The 20,269-nt window shown below is 37.2% G+C and overlaps 1 protein-coding gene across 6 annotated transcripts in view; it reads left to right on the top strand.

Annotated features, from left to right (window-relative positions):
* YEATS2 (YEATS domain containing 2) overlaps positions 1-20,269 on the top strand; it is a 105,218-nt gene that overhangs the window by 32,343 nt on the left and 52,606 nt on the right. For all 6 annotated transcript variants that reach the window (XM_064584548.1, XM_054504306.2, XM_064584546.1 and 3 more), the window contains 3 exons: positions 8,868-9,029; positions 12,041-12,152; positions 18,055-18,103. In XM_064584548.1, the coding sequence (XP_064440618.1) occupies positions 8,868-9,029; positions 12,041-12,152; positions 18,055-18,103 (323 nt within the window). The remainder of the gene's footprint in view (positions 1-8,867; positions 9,030-12,040; positions 12,153-18,054; positions 18,104-20,269) is intronic.

Here is a 20,269-nt window from a genome sequence, read left to right as displayed (position 1 = left end):
TTAAATAGACGCATAAAATATGATTAAGCAATTAGATTTCTATTTTGTAGATTATTTTAGAATTATCAAGGGGACTCTTAGATCATGTGAAATGTTAAGAGTTGGGATCTTAACAATAGTATGAGACCTGTCAGCTCAGAAAGTCCGAAACTGGAAATGTAGATGGACCACCAAAAGATTGGGGAGAAACCATCATTGACATTTTCAAATAATTACATTTAATTTGTAGGTGTTTGGGTTTTTTGAAGACCAGCTAGAACTGATTAATCATGGATTTTAGGTAGAGAGGGAATGATTGGCGTAAGAGTTGTAAAGTTCTTGTTTGTTCTGGAAGAGGGAAAAATTACTGATTTACTTTAGACTTGTTAAGAATGTTAGAGTATCTAAGATAATAACTAGAAGAGTAGACATAGAGATTTTTTAAAGATTTTATTTATTTGTCAGAGAGAGTGAGCACAAGCAGGGGGAGTGGCAGGCAGAGCAGGCAGAGGGAGAAGTAGGCTGCCCACTGAGCAGGGAGCTTGATGCGGGACTCTGATCCCAGGATCCTGGGATCATGACCTGAGCCAAAGGCAGACGCTTAACCGACTGAGCCACCCAGGCATCCCTAGACATAGAGATTTAAAGTTTAAAGTAGTCAGAGGAAAGTGGGGAAATTGAATGAAAAAAGGCCGGGCGGGGGGCGGGATCCTGATTCCAAAAGAAGGCACAACCCCAAGATCAAGAGTCTCACACTCCACTGACTCAGCAAGCCAGGTGCTCCCAGACTACATTTTGTTGTTGTTTTTGTTGTTGTTGTTGTTTTGAAGATTTATTTATTTATTTGACAGAGTGCACTTGAATGCGTGGGGGAGAGGCAGAGGGAGAGAGGATCTCAAGCAGACTCGGCTCTGAGCACAGAGCCTGATGTGGGGCTCTATATCACAACCTTGAGACCATGACCCAAAACCAAGAGCTGGATGCTCAACCAACGATGCCACCCAGGCCCCCCACCCAGACTACTTTTTTGACTACTGTTAGAGTAAAGTTAATCAATGACAGTAGGAAAACTAGGAAGCTTTCTTTTGTTAAAGATTTTTTTTTTTTAAGATTTTATTTATTTTTCAACAGAGAGGCAGCAAGAGAGGGAACACAAGCAGGGTGAGTGGGAGAGGAAGAAGCAGGCTTCCCGCTGAGCAGGGAGTCCGATGTGGGACTCGATTCCAGGACCCTGGGATCATGACCCGAGCTGAAGGCAGCCGCTTAACGACTGAGCCACCCAGGCGTCCTCTTTTGTTAAAGATTTTATTTATTTATTTATTTATTTGAGAGAGACAGCACACAAGTTGGGGGTCGGGCAGAGGGAGAGGGAGAAGCAGACAATATGGGGCTCAATCCCAGGACCCTGAGACCATGACCAAAGCCAAAGTCAGACACTCAACTGACTGAGCCACCCAGGCACCCCTAGAAAACTTTGTCTAGAAATTCAAACTACTTCTAAACAACGCATAAGTCAATGAAAAATCACATTAAAGTATCCAAAACTAAATAATAAAATCAAAATTTGTAGATAACACTAAAGAGATATTTATAAGGAAATGTCTACAGTAGAAGAAAATGCAGTAGAAGAAAAGGGTAAAATTAGTGAACTAAACATCTCAATTAGACAAAATAATGCAGTGGGGGAAGCAAAGAAATTAGGGGAAAAAAGTATACACAAACCTGATGAAATTAAGGAGAAAGAAGACAAAACTATTAGAAATGAAAAAAGACAGCTACAGATGCTGTACTATTTAGGAGATAAATAATGAACATCTTTATGCCAATACATTTGAAAATTTAGGTGAAATGGAGAGTTCCTAGAAAAATACAACTTGGGACTTAAGAAAGGAAAAACCTTGAATAGTCTTAGAACTACTAAGTAAGTTTAATTACTGATTTTTAAAACATTGCCGTCATAAAACCAAACCAAACTACTAGGCTTAGATTGCTTTACAGGCTGAGTGAGCACATAATTTCAGTTGTATACAAAATCTTCTGGGGAGGGGCACCTGGCTGGCTTAGTTGGTAGAGATTCTTGATCTGGGGGTCATGAGTTTGAGCCCCACATTTGGGGTGTAGAGATTACTTAAAAAACAAAAAAGTAACCAAAACCCCCCAAAATCTTTTGGGGAAAAAGAGACAACACTTGTCAGTTTATTTTATGAGGGTAGCCTAACTTTTTTTTTTTTTTAACATTTTATTTATTTATTTGTTGGAGAGAGAGAGTACACAAGCAGGGGGAGTGGCAGGCAGAGGGAGAAGCAGACTCCCCACTGAACAAGGAGCCCGATGCGAGACTCAATCCCAGGACCCTGGGGTCATGACCTGAGCTAAAGGCAGCCACTTAACCGACTGAGCCACCCAGGTGTCCCTGGCCTTTTTTTTTTTTTTTTTAAGATTTTATTTATTTATTTGAAAGAGAGAGCGCGAGAGGGAAGAGGGTCAGAGGGAGAAGCAGACTCCCTGCTGAGCAGGGAGCCCAATGTGGGACTTGATCCCGGGACTCCAGGATCATGACCTGAGCCGAAGGCAGTCGCTTAACCAACTGAGCCACCCAGGCGCCCTCTAGCCTAACCTTTTAAATAAAGCCAGACAGTTTGTAAGAAAAGGAAAATTGTAGGACATTTTCAGTTGTGAATATAGGTGCAGAAATACTGAACAAAATCATTAAGAAACGGAATTCATTAAATGCAGAAATGATAAAACTTCATGACGAAGATATGCAAGTTTGGATTAACATTAGAAATCAATATAACTTGGCCCACTGCATTAAGGGTAACCATAGGCATAGATAAATGTATAGAAGGCCATAACCATATTTTCCAACAGAATGTAATAAGGAGGCCTCATGAAATAAGGGAGAGCTAAAGATACTAGTTTTGCCATGGTCAGGACTGAAGGGAACGGTTTGTTTTTGCTTTTAAAAGGTAGGAGACCAGTTGGAACCTTCCTGGCAGTAATGGGTCGGAACCAGAAGAGTTCAGAATTCTAGCACCCTGAAACCCGAATGAAATCAACGCAAAGGCTAGAGTGTCCCTAACCCAGTAATATGTCAATTTATTTCTATCTCATGTATCTACTTGGAAAAGCAAGGTTGATTTTTTTTTTTTTTAATTGCATGGTGGTAATCAGAATATAAAACAAACTTTAAGGGAATGTTCCTTAGACCAGGAAAAAAAAAAAGTTTAAAAGAAAAGGATTAACTGCTAAGACTCACTTTGCTTGGTTAGGTGATAGAGCTGTTAAATTTTGATGGGATTAAATTTTTTAAGTAAAAATAATTTTTAGGGGAGTGGGGATATAAGCTTCCAGTTATGGAATGAATAAGTCATGTGGATGAAAGGTCCAGTATAGGGAATATTATAGTCAGTTGTATTGTAATAGCGTATAGGAACAGATATGGTGAGCATAGCATAATGTATTGTTGAATCAGTCTGTTGCAAACCTAAAACTAATGTAACACTGTGTCAATATACTTCAGTAAAAAATTTTTTCAACCTTATTGACATATAATTAACAAAATTAAAATATTTAAAGTGTATATAATGATATGATGCATGTATACATTTTGAAGGGATTCCTGCCATCAAGTTAATTAACAATACATCCCTTATCACCTCACTTTTTTTTTTTAAGATTTTATTTTTAAGTAATCCCTACACCCAGTGTGGGGCTTGAACCTGCAACCCTGAGATCAAGAATCTCAAGCTCCATCGATTGAGCCAGCCAGGCGCTCCATTACCTATTTGTGTGTGTGTGTGTGTGTGTGTGTGTGTGTGAACATTTAAGTTCTGTTCTCTCAGCAAATTTTACAGTGTTATCTACTTTAGTCACCAGGTTATACATTAGATCCTCCGACCTTATTCATCTCAAAGCTGAAAGTGTATACCCTTTTACCAACTTCTATTTCCCCTACCTCCAGCCTCTGGTAACTGTTTCTCTGCTCTGTTTCTATGAGTTTGACTTTTTTTTACATTTTATATATAAGTGATACCATGTAGTATTTATCTTTCTCTGTCTGGCTTATTCCACTTAGCATAATGCCCTCCACATTCATCCATGTTCTCACCAGTGTCAGAATTTCCTTCTTATGGCTGAAGAATATTCCATTACACACACACACACACACACACTCAGTTGACCTTTGGGCAATCTTGAGCAATTCGAGGGTTAGGGGCCCCAACCTTCCGTATACTTAAAAATCCACAGTGAAAAATCCACCCAGGTGGCTGTGTTGGTTAAGCATCCAACTACTTTTTTTTTTTTTTTAGATTTATTTATTTGAGAGAGAGGGTAAGGGGAGAGGCAGAGGGAGAGGGAGAAAGAGAATACTCAAGCAGACTCCCTGCTGAGCATGGAGCCTAGTGCTCAATCCCAGGACCCCAAGATCATGACCTGAACTGAGATCAGGAGTCAGACACTTAACTGACTGAGCCACCCAGGCACTCCAGCATCCAACTCTTTTTTTTTTTTTTTTTAAGATTTTATTTATTTATTTGAGAGAGAGAGAATGAGAGAGAGCACATGAGAGTGGGGAGGGTCAGAGGGAGAAGCAGACTCCCTGCCGAGCAGGGAGCCCGATGCGGGACTCGATCCCGGGACTCCAGGATCATGACCTGAGCTGAAGGCAGTCGCTTAACCAACTGAGCCACCCAGGCGCCTGCAGCATCCAGCTCTTAATTTTGGCTCAGGTCATGATCTCAGGGTTGTGTTGGGCTCTGCACTGAGCATGGAGCCTGCTTAAGATTCTCTCTCTCCCTCTCCCTTTGCCCCTCTCCCCACCCCCACTCACTTGTGCACTCGTTCTCTCTCTTAAAAAAATAAAAAATAAAAATCCACGTGTAACTTTTGACTCCCTAAAAACTTAACTATTTTTTTTTTTTGGTTTGTTTTTTTCTAAAAACTTAACTATTAATAGCCGACTGTTAACCGGAAGCCTTACTGATAACATTAACAATTGATTAACACATATTTTGTATGTTACATGTATTTATTTTGTATGTTACATGTATTATATAATGTATTCTTACAATAAAGTAAGCTAGAGAAAAGAAAATGTTACTGAGAAGATCATAAGGGGGGCTCCTGGCTGGCTCAGTCAGTAGAAAATGCGCCTCTTGATCTCAGGGTTGTGAGGTCAAGCGCCACATTGGGTGTAGAGCTTACTTAAAAAAAAACAACCACCAAAAAATCAGAAAAAAGAAAAAATCATAAGGAAAAGAAAATACATTTACAATATTGTAAAAAGAATCACACATATGGGACACCTGGGTGGCTCAGTCGGTTGGGTGTCTGCCTTCCACTCAGGTTGTGATTCGGGGTCCTGGGATCAAGTCTCACATCGGGCTCCTTGCTCAGCGGGGAGCCTGCTTCTCCCTCTGCCTGCCACTCCCCCTGCTTGTGCTCTCTCTCTCTGACAAATAAATAAATAAAATATTTTTTAAAAAAATCACACATAAGTGGATCTGCACAGTTCAAACCCATGTTGTGCAAGGGTCAACTGTATATGTATATACTTCTTTATCCATTCATGTCTTTATTCATTTATCTGTTAATGGACATTTAGGTTTCTATATCTTGGCTATTACAAATAATGTTGCTGTGAACATGGGAGTGCAGATAGCACTTTGACAACCCATTTTCATTGTCTTTGCATATATACACAGCGATGGGGTAGTTCTGTTTTTAATTTTTGAGGAACCTCTTGTTTTCCATAGTAGTTGCACCAATTTATGTTCCCACCAGTAGTGCCCCAGGGTTCCCTTTTCTCCACGTTCTTGCCAACACTTGTTATCTCATATTTTTAATGATAGCCATTCTAACAGGTGTAAGGTGATACCTCGTGGTTTTGATTTGCATTTTTCTCATTATTAGTAATGTTGACCATTTGTATATTTTGTCTGGAAAAATATATATTTAGTTCCTCTGCCCATCTTTAAATCAGATTTATTTTGCTTTTTTTTTTTTTGCTATTTTTTTTTGCTATTGAATTCTTTATATTTTTTTAATATTAACTTTTTATCAGATACATGATTTGTAAATATTTTTTCTCATTCCCTATGTTGCCTTTTCATTTTGTTGATGGTTTCCTTTCCTGTGCAGTTTTTAGTTTGATGTAATCTCACTTGTTTATTTTTGCTTTTGTTGCCTTTGCTTTTGGTGTCAAATCCAAAAAATCATTTCACAGACCGGTGTCATGGAGCTTATCTCTGTTTTCTTCTAGGAGTTTTATGGTTTCAGGTCTTAAATTTAAGTCATTCGTGGGTTTTGAGTTGATTTTTGTGTGTGGTGTAAGATAGGTGTCTATTTTCATTCTTTTGCATGTAGCTGTCCAGTTTTCCCAACACCGTTTATTGAAGAGACCTTTCCCTCTTGTATATCTTATCTCCTTTGTCATAAATTAATTGCTCATATATGTGTGGGTTTATTTCTGTGCTCACTTCTCTTCCGTTGAGCTATGTGTCTGTTTTTATGCCAATACCATACTGTTTTATTACTGTAGCTTTGTAATACAGTTTGAAATCAGGACATATGATGCCTCCTGTGTTGTTTTCTCTAAAAAAAGAGGTTATTTGGGGGTCTTCTATGATTCCACACAGATTTTAGGATTGTTTTTTCTTTTTTTGTGAAAAATGCTGTTAGGATTTTGATAGGGATTGCACTGAATCTGTAGATTGCTTTGGGTAGTATGGACATTTTAACAATATTAATTCTTCCAGTCCATGAGCATGGAATATCTTTTTATTTATTTGTGTCTTCTTCAGTTTCTTTCATCAGTATCTTATAGTTTTCAGTGTGCAGGCCTTCCACTTCCTTGGTTAAATTTATTGCTAAATATATTATTGTTTTTGATGCAATTATAAATGGGATTATTTTCTTAATTTTTTTTCTGATAGTTGTTAGTGTTAGAAACACAGTTTTTTATGTTGACTTTATATCCTGCACCTTTACTGAATTTATTAGTTGTATTTTCATTTATTTTTTAAAGATTTTATTTATTTACTTATTTGAGAGAGTGGGGGGAGGAGCAGAGGAAGAGTGAAAGGGAAAGCAGACTCTGCTGAGTGCGGAGCCTGACATGGAGCTTGATTTCAGGACCCTGCGATCATGACTGAGCTGAAATCAAGAGTCAGACATTTAGCCAGCTGAGCCACCCAAGCACTCCTGTTTATTAGTTTTAACTGTTTTTGGGTGGAATCTTTAGGATTTTCTGTATATAATATCTCATTATGTTCCAATAGAGACACTTTTACTTCTTCCTTTGCAATTTGGATACCTCTCATTTCTTTTTCTTGCCTAATTGCTCTGGCTAGAATTTCCAGTACTGTGTTGAATAAAAGTGGAGAGCATGAGTATCCTTGTCTTGATCTTAGAGGAAAAGCTTTCAGTTTTTCACCATTATGATGTTAGCTGTGGGCTTGTCATATAAGGCCTTTATTATTTTGAGGTATACCCCCTCTATACCCAGTTTGTTGAAAGTTGTTATCAAGAATAGATGTTGAATTTTGTCAAGTGTTTTTTCTGCATCTGTTGAGATGATCATATGATTTTTATCTTTCATTTTATTAATGTGTATCACACTGATTGATTTGCAGATATTGAACCATCCTTGCATACCTGGAATAACTACCACTTGATCATAGTTCATGATCCTTTTAATGTACTGTTGAATTCTGTTTGCTAATATTTTGTTGGGGATTTTTTTGGGGGGGTGGATTTTTACATCTATGTTTATCATAGGGATGTTTATCAGGGATATTGGCTTATGATTTTCTTGTAGTGTTGTCTGGCTTTGGGATCAGGGTAATGCTAGGTTTGTAAAATGAATTTATAAGTGTTCCCTCGTATTTTTTTGGAAGAGCTTGAGAAAGATTTGTATCAGTTCTTCAGATATTTAGTAGAAATCACCCTTTTCGCCATCTGATCCTGGAATTTTCTTTGTTTGGAGGTCTTTGATTACTGATTCAGTCTTCTTACTAGTAATTGTTCTGTTCACATTTTCTATTTCTTCATGATTCCTTCTTGGTAGCATGTATGTTTTTAGGAATTTATCCATTTGTTCTATGTTGTTCACTTTGTTGGCATATAATTGTTCATAGTTTTTTTTTAAAACATTTTATTTATTTATTTTTAAGATTTTATTTTTCAGTAATCTCTGCACCCAGTGTGGGGCTCAAACTCACAACCCTGGGATGAAGAGTCACATGCTCTACCGACTGAGTCAGTCGTGTGCCCCTATAATTGTTCATAGTTTTATGATCCTTTGTATTTGTGTGGTGTTAGTTGTAATGTGTCCTCTTTATTTATAATTTTATTATTTGGGTTCTTTCTCTTTTTTTCCTTGTTAAGTCGAGGCAGAGGTTTGTGTATTTATCTTTTTAACAAAACAGCTCTTTAGTTTCTTTAATCTTTTGTCTTTTTGTCTCTATTTCATTTTTTTTCACTCATCTTTGTTAAATTTCCTTTTTTCTACTAATTTTGGGCTTAGTTTGTTCTTTTTCTAGTTCCTTGTGGTGTAAAGTTAGATTGAGATCTTTCTTAATGTAGGCATTTATTGCTGTAAATTTCCTCCTTAAAATCTTTTGCTGCTGCATCCCTTAAGTTTTGGTATGTTGTATTACCATTTTCACTTATTTGTTTTTCATTTTCACTTGTCTTAAGATATTTTTTTACTTCTCTTTGATTTCATCTTTGACTCATTGGTTGTTTAGTAGCGTGTTGTTTAATCGTCACACATTTGTGAATTCCCAGTTTTCTTGTAACTGATTTTTAATCTTAAGTAGGAGTTAATTGTTAGGTTTTTGAAGGAAAAAAGAATTCAAGTTTCTTTCTTTTTTCTCCTTTAGGTACATACCTCCTGATAAGAGAGAAGAAAATGACCAATCAACCCACAAGTGGATGGTATATGTCCGAGGGTCTCGTAGAGAACCCAGCATTAATCATTTTGTCAAGAAAGTTTGGTTCTTTCTTCATCCCAGCTATAAACCAAATGACCTTGTGGAAGTTAGGTAAGCACAGTTGAGTTATTTAATTTAAGAAGTACAGATTTACTGAAGTGGAAAAAGAGTGACTTAACTTGAGACCATTCCCTTTAATTATTATATTATTAATAATTTACTTAGCTTTGGCTCTTAGGTAGAGTTTTAACTGTGGTTCCCTCTTGCAGATTATTGTCTCCCTGAAAAGGCAGTATTTCCTCCTGTCAGAATTATATTAGCGGATTTTGCTCCCCTTGGAAATAGCTGAATTTATTTATATAGATACAGATAAATATAAAAGTGTTCCTGTATTTTATGAATATCAGAATATAGTAGAATTAAACATGGGAGTCTAACATTACAGAAATATTTAATATTGACAGTTCCTCATGCTCTCATCCTCTCAGAAGTAACCCCAGTGATATTTTTCCTACATATATTAACCTTATATAGCTGTTATTTGTTGTTGTACAAAGATGGAATGATTATATATATGTGTGTGTGTGTGTGTGTGTGTGTGTGTATGTGTATATACACTCTTCTGAAATTTGTTTCATTTAGGTGTATTCTTTTTTTAAAAAAATTTATTTATTTTAAATATTTCTTTATTTTTACTTTAGAGAGAGAGCGAGAGCATGTGTGAGCAGGGGGGGAGGGGCAGAGGGAGAGAGAGAATCCCTAAGCACATTCCCGACTGAGCATGGAGCCCAATGTGGAGCTTGACCCCAAGACCCTGAGACCATAATCTGAGCCAAAATCAAGAGTCCGATGCTTAACCAACTGAGCCACCCAGGCACCCCTATTTTATTTATTTATTTGAGAGAGAGAGGGATTGCGTGTGCCTGAGAGTGGGGGGAGGGGCAGAGGGAGAGAATCTCAAGCAGACTCCACACTGAGCATGGATCTCAATACAGGGCTTGATCTCACAACTGATGAGATCATGACCTGTGCCACCCAGGCTCCCCTTTAAGTGTATTCTTTATATCTTTATATGATACTACATATTACATATACATTCATTGTGTGAATGTATTGTAGAAGTGGTTTTGGTTTATCATCAGTGAAATTTCCTATATCCTCAGCTCTCTTTAGACCGTTCCCTCCACTCCTGACTCCTAAATAAAACATGGCTATCTTCTGAGAACACTGCTTTTAAGAACAGCTTTCAGGTGGCAGCTGATTTTTCTCTCACACCATGTGCCAGTGGGCCTGGGGGTGGGTGTGTCTTCCTTGCACATATTTGTGGCTTCTAGACCATCTTTTCCCTTTTTCTGCCTAAAAACCCTCAGCTCTTTTGGGGCATTGTATGATCCTCCCAGTATTCTGTGGTTTTTCCTTCTTGGTCATTGATACATTTCACCTTCTGTGAGGAATCCAGAAATAAAAAAGTCTGTTTGGGGGAGGCAGTCCTTTTTTTGTGTGAAATACATGTATCTTTTTGAAGTTTAACATTTCCATAGGTGATGTCTGTTGGTAAGCCTTAGGTTACTTTTTTGCTTCCAAAAATATGGTTAGGGAGATATTTCCTGTTAAAAGCATTGTTCCTTTTTCCTGGCCTTTATGCTATTTGTCTTCTCTGGCAGCTGTCCTTCCTGTTCATCCACTAGAGTTTAGTCAATGTACATAAATTGAGGAGCACAGCTGATTTGCTATATCCATTTTAAGAGAAATCCAACGTAAAAATAGTATAATTGACGCATACTGCAAAATGAATTTAGGCTATCTACTTTACTGGAATTTAAATGACCAAACATGTCATCAATAGAACTTTAATTATTCTTCTAAAGTTCACCATGCCTCTAGGCCCCACTGCATCCCTTTTCAAACTGCTGTCTCAATTCGACCTTCTCCTTTGACCCCAAGCCTGTCTTTTAATTTCTGTCTGAACCTATTCCAGCATCATGGCTACTTCTTTTACTAACTCAGTCAGTGTTCAGCTGGTTTCTCCCATCCAGGGCACTCTAGTTTTCTTCGCTTTCTCCTCTCTCTGGGTTATAACATAGCTATTGCTTTTTCACCTTTCCAGGCTACTCTCGTACTCAGGGATTTTTCCTGTCTTGAGTCCTCCTGGTAGCCTCTGGCTCTGTTCTTGATAATTTGGATCTGTTGTTAGATTCTTCTCAGGTTGTGTTCTTGGAGTTTGTCTTTACTGAATTCATGTCTCCTCTTAGTTTTGCAAAAACACATCCTTGCCATCTTGGCATCTTCTCTCATTTCAGTAATTCCAAGCCACTGATTCATAATGAACATTTTCATTTTAATGCATTCTCTCTCCCCCATTAACTTAAACCGTATTATTTTTGAGTACATGACGTTCTCTCAGTTAAATTTTAAATGTTTTTATTATGGAAAATTCCAAACATACTCAGAAGTAGAGTATCTTGAACCCTCCTATACCGAACATCGTTAACAATTTGCTAGTCTCTTTTTCATCAACTTTCCTTTTTCTTCCCTTCACAAATTATGTTTTGACTGAAAATTCTCTAGTCCAATTAGCATTCACATACATTCCTCCTCTATCCACTAAAATCATAGTCACTGTTTGGTGAAAATCATATGGTAAACATATGTTCTTTTAAGTCCTGTTAGCGGATAGTTTCAAATAACTTGTCACTTTCAGATTGAGCATTTGTGATTTATCCTGTTTTTGCCAGAGTGGAGGAATAAATATGAGTGTCTGGGGTAGGAAACATATACCTCACAGCCTGTGTCTGTCAAGTAGCAGTCAAGGATTCTGGCTTCTAATATGTAACATCCATCAAATCACCTTCCCTGCCTGTGGAAATGATGATGTTGGATTATATATTATAAGTCTCTTAGCTCTAAGTATTCAGTGATTGAAAGTTTAATGTAGGTTTGAGTTGAATTTTTCTTTTAGCATTTCAGCAAAAATTCAGTGTATCAATTGAGCTTCAGATGAGAAAAATGTAAATTATTGTCAGAGGCTGTGAATTTCTGACTTACCCAGTAGGAGAAAATATTTCCTCTCTAGAATGAGAATGTGACTCTGGCTTAATGTGTTAATATTTGCTTTTCCCTAGAGAGCCTCCTTTTCATCTAACCAGAAGAGGCTGGGGTGAGTTTCCTGTCAGAGTTCAAGTTCATTTTAAGGACAGCCAGAACAAGCGGATAGATATCATACATAATCTGAAGGTATTGTAACAACACGTTGCTCCCCCGAAATGATGGACCTCTTTTTACCTGGTTACTTAAAGCCGTTGGTTAGGCCTTCTGAGGGAAGTGGCCAAGGACAGTGGAAGCAGGACTAATCTTTTTGATTGTGTTACGCAGACGGCTATGACACTCCTTTGTTCTCTGAAGGCTGGGGAAGGGTTGCGTTATAGCAAAATGTATATTCTTTAAAAAGATGAACTGGTCAGATTATCAGAAGACTTGAATCTCTGATCAAAGCTCACTGTTACTGTGTTACCTGGGACTAAGTGACTGAGCTCTTAAAAACAAAATCTATTTACTGTTCTGTAAAATGAGGCAAATAATAAGCCTCATCTGTTTATCTCATAAGGATATAGATATGTTTATCTTATAAGGATAAAGACAGAAATGAACATGTTTTAGGAAATTGAAAGTACTGTACAAAGTTGTAATTCTTTTGATTTGTATTTGAAGAAATTCTTCATTGATATATCCACACGTTTATTATGTAGCCATTATATTTTATGAAGTGTTTCTATACATGGGGAAAAACTACCAATTATAGTAAGTGAAAAGCACAGAGTACAAAACTGTTTGTTATAGTATGAAGTCAATTGTGATTTTAAATAGGTGGAAAAAAAAGAAATATACCAAAGTTTCGGAGTAATTGAAGTAATGACATTGTGGGCAATTTCTCCTGCCCTTATTATCTGTTTTTTTTTTTTTCTTCTAATTTTATATAATAAACATGGTTAACTTTTATAATTGAAAGGCCATTTTTAAAATGTTTTCCTAGTTCCTCACTCTATATAGTCTCAGGTAGATTTTCTCTACATAAGATAAATTTCTAATATTAAACTTACTCCAAAACACTCTTACTTTGTGGTTTACCACATTGTTCCCATTAATGGCTCACAAAATTGAACTCAATGAATATCAGTACATTTGCAGAATTCCTGTTTTGTTCCTTTTGTTCTACCAATACAACCTTTTCAATCTTAAGGCTGAAATTTGCCCTCCATTGGTAATAGTACTGCTTAACTTCATGTTGCAGTTATTTTTTTAGAGATTACTCTAAGACTAGATTGCTTTCTGACCTCAGAAAAGAACTGGAACAAAATAAAGAATATGCATGGGCGCCTGGGTGGCTCAGTTGGTTAAGCGACTGCCTTCGGCTCAGATCATGATCCCAGAGTCCCGGGATCGAGTCCCACATCGGGCTCCCTGCTGAGCAAGGAGTCTGCTTCTCCCTCTGACCCTACCCCCTTTTGGGCTCCCTCTCTCTCACTCTCGTTCTCTCTCAAATAAATAAATAAAATCTTCAAAAAAATAAAATAAAGAATATGTAGCCACTTTGTTCAGAGGGGCAGGATATGGTCCCACTTAATTAGAGGAAGGTCTAAAATAGTTTGCTTTCCTTTTATCTTATTTTAAGCATTGCACATACCATCTTATATCACACTGGCCCCAGCCCTAATTTCTAAAATAAAAGGAATTGTTTACATAGCTCTCATACTATTATATTGTTTACATCACTTAGAGTTCCTGGTGGAGTATTGAGACACAGTTTATTATGTTTTATTTTTTTATTTTTAAAAGTTTATTTAAGCAATCTGCATCCAGCGTGGGCTCGAACTCATGATCTTGAGATCAAGAGCTGCATGCTCTACTGACTGAGCCCGCCAGGCACCCCAGAGGCACACTGTTTTAAAAATGACAGTATTTAAACTTTCTTTTTTTTTTTAAAGATTTTATTTATTCATTTGAGAGAGAGGATGAGAGGAGAGAGAGAGCACATGAGAGGGGGGAGTGTCAGAGGGAGAAGCAGACTCCCCGCTGAGCAGGGAACCCGATGCGGGACTCGATCCCGGGACTCCAGGATCATGACCTGAGCCGAAGGCAGTCGCTTAACCAACTGAGCCACCCAGGTGCCCAGTATTTAAACTTTCTTATCAGCTTTTCTGGAAAACTTAATTTTACTGTTTGTTATGTATTGATTTGCCTTGAGGCCTTAAACGCCTGTGTTGTACTTATATGATCTTTGTTTGTACTGGAGTATTCTTTTGCCTGTTATTTCTGTGTTAACTCACAGAGCCATCTTGGGTTCTTGCCTCTTTGTTCTAAATATTTGTTCAGTTACTATTATTCTTTCTTCATCATCTTTCCTACCCTTTGCCTTTCCCACTCTTGCCTAGACCATTATTCTACTGTCTCCTGATTAGCTTTTTTCATTCTGATCTGTCTCCTTTACCCTCAGTCCATTCTGCACACCACCATCCAATTAGTATTCCTGAAATAGGAGAACCATTATGCTATGCCTCTCAGAAACCTTCATTGAATTCCCTTCACTCAAGTTCAGACTTCCTGCCTACTGTTCAGGGCTTTTCACATTTTGACTGAACATACTTCCCCTAAATTATCTCACACTAATCCCCTGCATGGATATACTACTCCAGCCAGGTCAGTTATTCATGTCCCAGAAGTGCCTCGGGCCTTCTTCTCTTGTGTCTTTTTTTTATGCTCTTGCCCTCCTAGAATGCCTGTTTGAATTCTTTCCATTCTTAAAGTTCAAGTTCCTTTGTACTTTTCCTAACTGTTTAAGCCCATAGTGACCTCTCGGTATACTGAAATGCTGAAATACTTGATCTGTATTACATTAAATACTAAATACTCAAGTGTCAGAAGTACGTACAATTTAAAGTTCCCAGAATGTATGCAATTCCCACATTCTGCATTCCTGATCAGCTGTCAGCCATAGAGCACAGTAATTCCCAAAACAATCCATTTATCCATTTAGTAAATAAACTTTTGGTAGGTTCTTTCATAAATTTAACTAAAACTGTGTTTTTTTTTTTTTAACCTTGATTTTATTTGTGCTCGTTTGATTCCTGGAGTAGCACAGGACAGGACTTTGTTTTGTTTATAAGAACCCTAAAAATGTTTAATGACAGCCTTCATGTCTCTCCTTAAATCATCTCCAGGCAGAACCTGTTCTTGTAAAATTCCTTGTATGTTGTGCTTTCTAGTTCCTCTTGCTATTTTGATAACAGTTCTATTTTATCAATGTCTCTCTTAGAGTGTAGTCCCAAGAATGAAAAATAAGCCAGTGCACATTATGGAGAGACTATTATTTCCATGCTCTGAAGAATATGAAAATGGATGTATCCTAAAATTAATAGTCATACTGTTGGCTAAGATTTAAGTATTAAAACTAGATCTCTTCCATGGAACTAGCATGAATCCACCCTGCATTGTCTTTCTTTTGTGAAACTAGATCTCATGACTGAGTTGTCATGTCTGTGTTGGCTGCTAAGGAACTGAGCCCGACTTGAAATCTACTTTTTGGAAGTCTTAGAGTTTTCTATTTATTGATTAGTAAATCATCTTTCCTTTTTACCCACCTTAATAGTTTTTCCCTGTCGATCCTACTGTGTAATGTTTATTTCTTTTAAAAAGACTTACTTATTTTTGAGAGAGTGGGAGGGGGGAGGGAAGAGGGACAATGATAGAGAATCTCAAGCAGACTCCCTGCTGAGCAAGGAGCCAAACTCAAGCTTGATCTCAAGACCCTGAGATCATGACCTGAGCCAAATCAAGAGTCCATTGCTTAACCAGGTGAGCCGCCCAGGTGCCCCTGTGTAATGTTTATATTGATAAGCTCCACAGATCCTTTTTTTTTTTTTTTTTTTTTGCAGAATGCTTTATTGCTTCAAACAAAGCAAAAATGCTATCAAATAAATTGTTTATGCTAAACAAAAACTTTTTTTGATTTTCATTTTTTTATTGAAATATAGTTGACATCGTGTTGTACTAGTTACAGGTATACAACATAGTGATTTAACAAATCTATACATTATGCAGTGCTCAACTCAATAAGTGTAGTCACCATACAAAGTTACTACAGTATTATCGACTATATTCCCTATGCTGTACTTGTCATCCCTGTGACTTATTTATTATATAACTGGAAATTTGTACCTCTTAATCCCCTTCACTTATTTTGCCCAACACCCTACCCCTGTCCTCTCTGGCGACTATCAGTTCTGTGTGTTTATAGGTCTGTTTCTAGTTTGTTTGTTCATTTGTCTTGATTTTTAGATTCTATATATAAGAATTTGTCTTTTTCTGACTGAATTCACTTAGCACAATAGCCTCTAGGTCCATCCATGTTGTTGCAAATGGCAAGATTTCATTCTTTTTTGGCTGAGTAATATTCTATATTTGTGTGTGGGGGGGGTATACAGATCTTTTTTTTTAAGTGGTAGAATATAAATAAAATATAGGAATAAGAACAGCCTCTTTGTAAGTGTAAATTTTGTTTATATTATTAACATTCGCTCAGGTTATACTCCTTTCTTTCCTCTAAAATAAATCATCCATGATGCTAATACATTGGAAGTGATTATTAGCATTGCCTATATTGCTTAAATTTTCATTCATTTTTTTCAAAAATGCTTAGTAAATATACTTTAAGTATATAATTATGTCATCACACTATATGTGTATTTTTATAGCCAATCTCTTTATTTTTAAAAGATTTTATTTATTTATTTGAGAGGGAGAGAGAGAGCAAGAGCACAAGAGCAGGGAGAGGGAGAAGCAGGCTCCCCACTGGGTGGGGAGCCCAACATGGGACTTGATTCTAGGACCCTGGGATCATGACCTCAGCCAAAGGCAGATGCTCAACCGACTGAGCCTCCCAGATGGACGTCCCATTCTCTTTTAAAAAAAAAAAAAGATTTAAAAATTTTTCTTACTTATTGATTTTTTGTTTTATTTTGTTTTGTTTTGTTTGAGAGGGAGAGAGAGAATCTTCAGCAGGCTACATGCTCATTGTGGAGCCTGACTGGAGGCTCGATCTCACAACCCTGAAATTATGACCTGAGCCCAAATCAAGAGTCAGGCATTTAACTGACCAAACTACCCAGGTGCCCCTAAAAAAAATGATTTTATTTTTTAAGTAATCTCTCCACTCTACATGGGGCTCACACCTACAACCCCAAGATCAAGAGTCACATGTTCTAGCGACCAAGCCAGCCAGGCCACCCCCATAGCCTGTCTTTTAAAATATTTTTTACATCATCTTTGTAAACATCTAAGTGGTTATGTAATACTTTACAAATGATGGTTCAAGATTTACTTAAGGGGTGCCTGGGTGGCTCAGTTGGTTAAATGTCTGCTCAGGTCATGATCTCAGGGTCCTGGGATCAAGCTCCACACTGGGCTCTCTGCTCAGCAGGGAGTCGTCTTCTCCCTCTGTGCTCTGCCTCTCTCTCTCTCTCAAATAAGTAGATAAAATCTTTTTTTTTTTTTTTTAGATTTTATTTATTTATTTGACAGAGAGAGACACAGCGAGAAAGGGAATACAAGCAGGGGGAGTGGGAGAGGGAGAAGCAGGCTTTCCCACCAAGCAGGGAGCCCGATTTGGGGCTCCATCCCAGGACCTTGGGATCATGACCTGAGCCAAAGGCAGACACTTAATGACTAAGCCACCCAGGCACCCCTAAATAAGATCTTAAAAAAAAAAAAAAAAAAATTTTACTTAAGCACTTCTTTATTACTGGTTGTTCATATTTTCAGTTTGTGGTTGTAAATAATGCTGTAGTAAATATCTTTTTGTGTAAAACTTCCTCCATTTTTAGATTGTTCTTAGAATGTTTTTAGAAGTATATAGTTTATATTAAAAGTACAATACCTATATGTTTGAAGTTGTTTTTATTAATTTTACTCATTCCACCCCAATTAAGAGGGTTTTTATTGAAGTGATTGATAGTTTATATCATGAAAAAGTAGATTCTATGTTATGAAGACTTGTGGTGAAAGGGGTTTTAGATGAGATTGTATCCTAAGATTTATAAGTAAGCTCAGTGAAACTTTACACTCTTCTTTTGTCTTTCAATAGCTGGATAGAACTTACACTGGCTTGCAGACTCTTGGAGCAGAGACGGTAGGTTTTTTCTTACAGTATTATTTGGGAATAAGGTAGAATGGAAATTGATCTTCATTTTTAATTAGGAAAAATGAGTGCTTAATTTTTAAAAAAGTTTGTCTTCCCCTTTTTAATTTAAAAAAATGATAAACAGAACTTACCATTTTAACAATATTTAATTGTACAGTTAGGAAGTATTGAATATATTCACATTTTTTGTGCATCTGTTGCTACCATCCATCCCCCACACTCTTTCTCATCTTGGAAAATTGAAATGGTACCCATTTACAACTTCCATTCCCCTCTCCCTTCAGCCCCTGGCAACCACCCTTCTACTTTCTGTCTCTCTGAATTTTTGACTACTCTAGGTACCATATAAGTGGAATTATACAGTGTGTTTTTTTATTATTATTGGTATATTTCACTTATCATAATGTTCTCAAGGTTCATCCATGTTGTAGCATGCATCAGAACTTCCTTCCTAAAAAAGGCTGTATAATACTCCATTGTGTGTCTATACCACATTTTGTTTATTTATCTCTGTTAATGAGCACTTGAGTTGCTTACATCTTTTGGCTATGTGAATAATCCTGCTAAGAACATGGATGTACAGGTATCTGAGTCTGTGTTTTCAGTTCTTTTGGGTATATACCCAAGAAAGTGGAATCGCTGGATCATATAGTACCTCTATTTTTTTTTTTTAAAGTAATCTCTACATCCAGCATGGGGCTCGAACCCACAACCCCAAGATCAGGAGTCACATGTTCCGCTAACTAAGCCAGCCAGATGCCCCATGGTAGCTCTATTTTTAATTTTTGAGGGACTGCCACACTTATTTCCACAGCAGCTGCACCATTTTACATTCCTACGAACTGTGCATAAGAGTTCCAGTTTCTCCACATCTTTGTCAATACTTATTGTTTTCTATTTTTTTGATAGTAGCCAAACTAATGAGTGTGTGAGGTGGTATTTCATTGTGGTTTTGGTTTGCATTTCCCTAATGATTATTGATGTTGAGTATCTTTTCATCTTTTTATTGGCTGTGTGTGAATCTTCTTTGGAGAAACGTCTAGTCAGATCCTTTGCCCATTGTGAATCATGTGTTTGGGTTTTTGTTGTTGAGTTTTAGGAGTTCTCTTTACATTCTTGATATGCATCTCTTATCACATCATTCGTGGGTTGCCTTTTCACTTTGCTGATTGTGTCCTTTGATACAAAGACGTTTTTAATTTTGATGTAGTCCAATTTATCTATTTTTTCTTTGGTTGCCTGTGCTTTCAGTGTCATCCAAGAAATCATTGCCAAATTCACTCTCATGAAGCTTTGCCCTATATTTCCTTCTAAGAGTTTTATTGCTTTAGGTCTTATGTTTGGGTCTTTGATCCATTTTGAGTTAATTTTTGTAAATAGTGTGAGGTAAAGATCCACCTTCATTCTAATGCATGTGGATTTGCAGTTTTCCCAGCACCATTTGTTGAAAAGACTGTGCTTTTCCCAGTGGTCTTGGCACCCTTGTCAAAAATAATTTGACCATATATATGAGGGGGCATTTTATTCCAGTGGTCTGTATGTCTTCTTGATGCCAGTACCACACTGTTTGGATTACTGTAGTTTTGTAATAATCAGTTTTGAAGTCAGGAAATGAGACCTTCAACTTTGTTTTCCTTCCCCATACGCCACCTCCCACTTTTTTTTTTTTTTTTTCCCATGATAAATCAGCAGTAGCTATTAGGTGAGAATTAGCTAGTTAAACCGTATTCTGTTTAGGGAAGTGTGCTGTGTTGTATCAAAAGATATTTATTGAGCATATACTGTATACTAGACACTGGTCCTGGTACTGGGGATACAGAGATGAATAAGATAGCTACTGCCTTTAAGGAGTTATCTTCTTGGTTGTGTTGAAAATGGGGAGAAAGTATATAGTAAACAAAAGCAAATGAGATAATTTCACTTAAAATAAGTGCTATAAAGAAGAGAGTTGCTGGGGGACAAGGGGGTTACTTTAGGTTGGTTAGAGAAGGCGTCTCTGAGAAGGTGACATTCAATTGAGACCTAATGATGAGAAAGAGACAGTTATGCAAAGATTTGGGGTGGGAGTAGTGTTCTAAGGCATAGAAACAGCAAATGGAAAGGCCCCAATTATATGATTGGTTTCACTGAGTTATCTGTTAAACTATATTCTGGGATA

The sequence above is a fragment of the Mirounga angustirostris genome, unplaced genomic scaffold (assembly GCF_029215605.1).
Source record: "Mirounga angustirostris isolate CCGP_5_RB_7025 unplaced genomic scaffold, mMirAng1.0.hap1 SCAF_1, whole genome shotgun sequence".
Lineage (NCBI taxonomy): Eukaryota > Metazoa > Chordata > Mammalia > Carnivora > Phocidae > Mirounga > Mirounga angustirostris.
The sequence above is the reverse complement of the archived record's forward strand: the minus strand, read 5'-3'. Positions and strand labels throughout refer to the sequence as shown.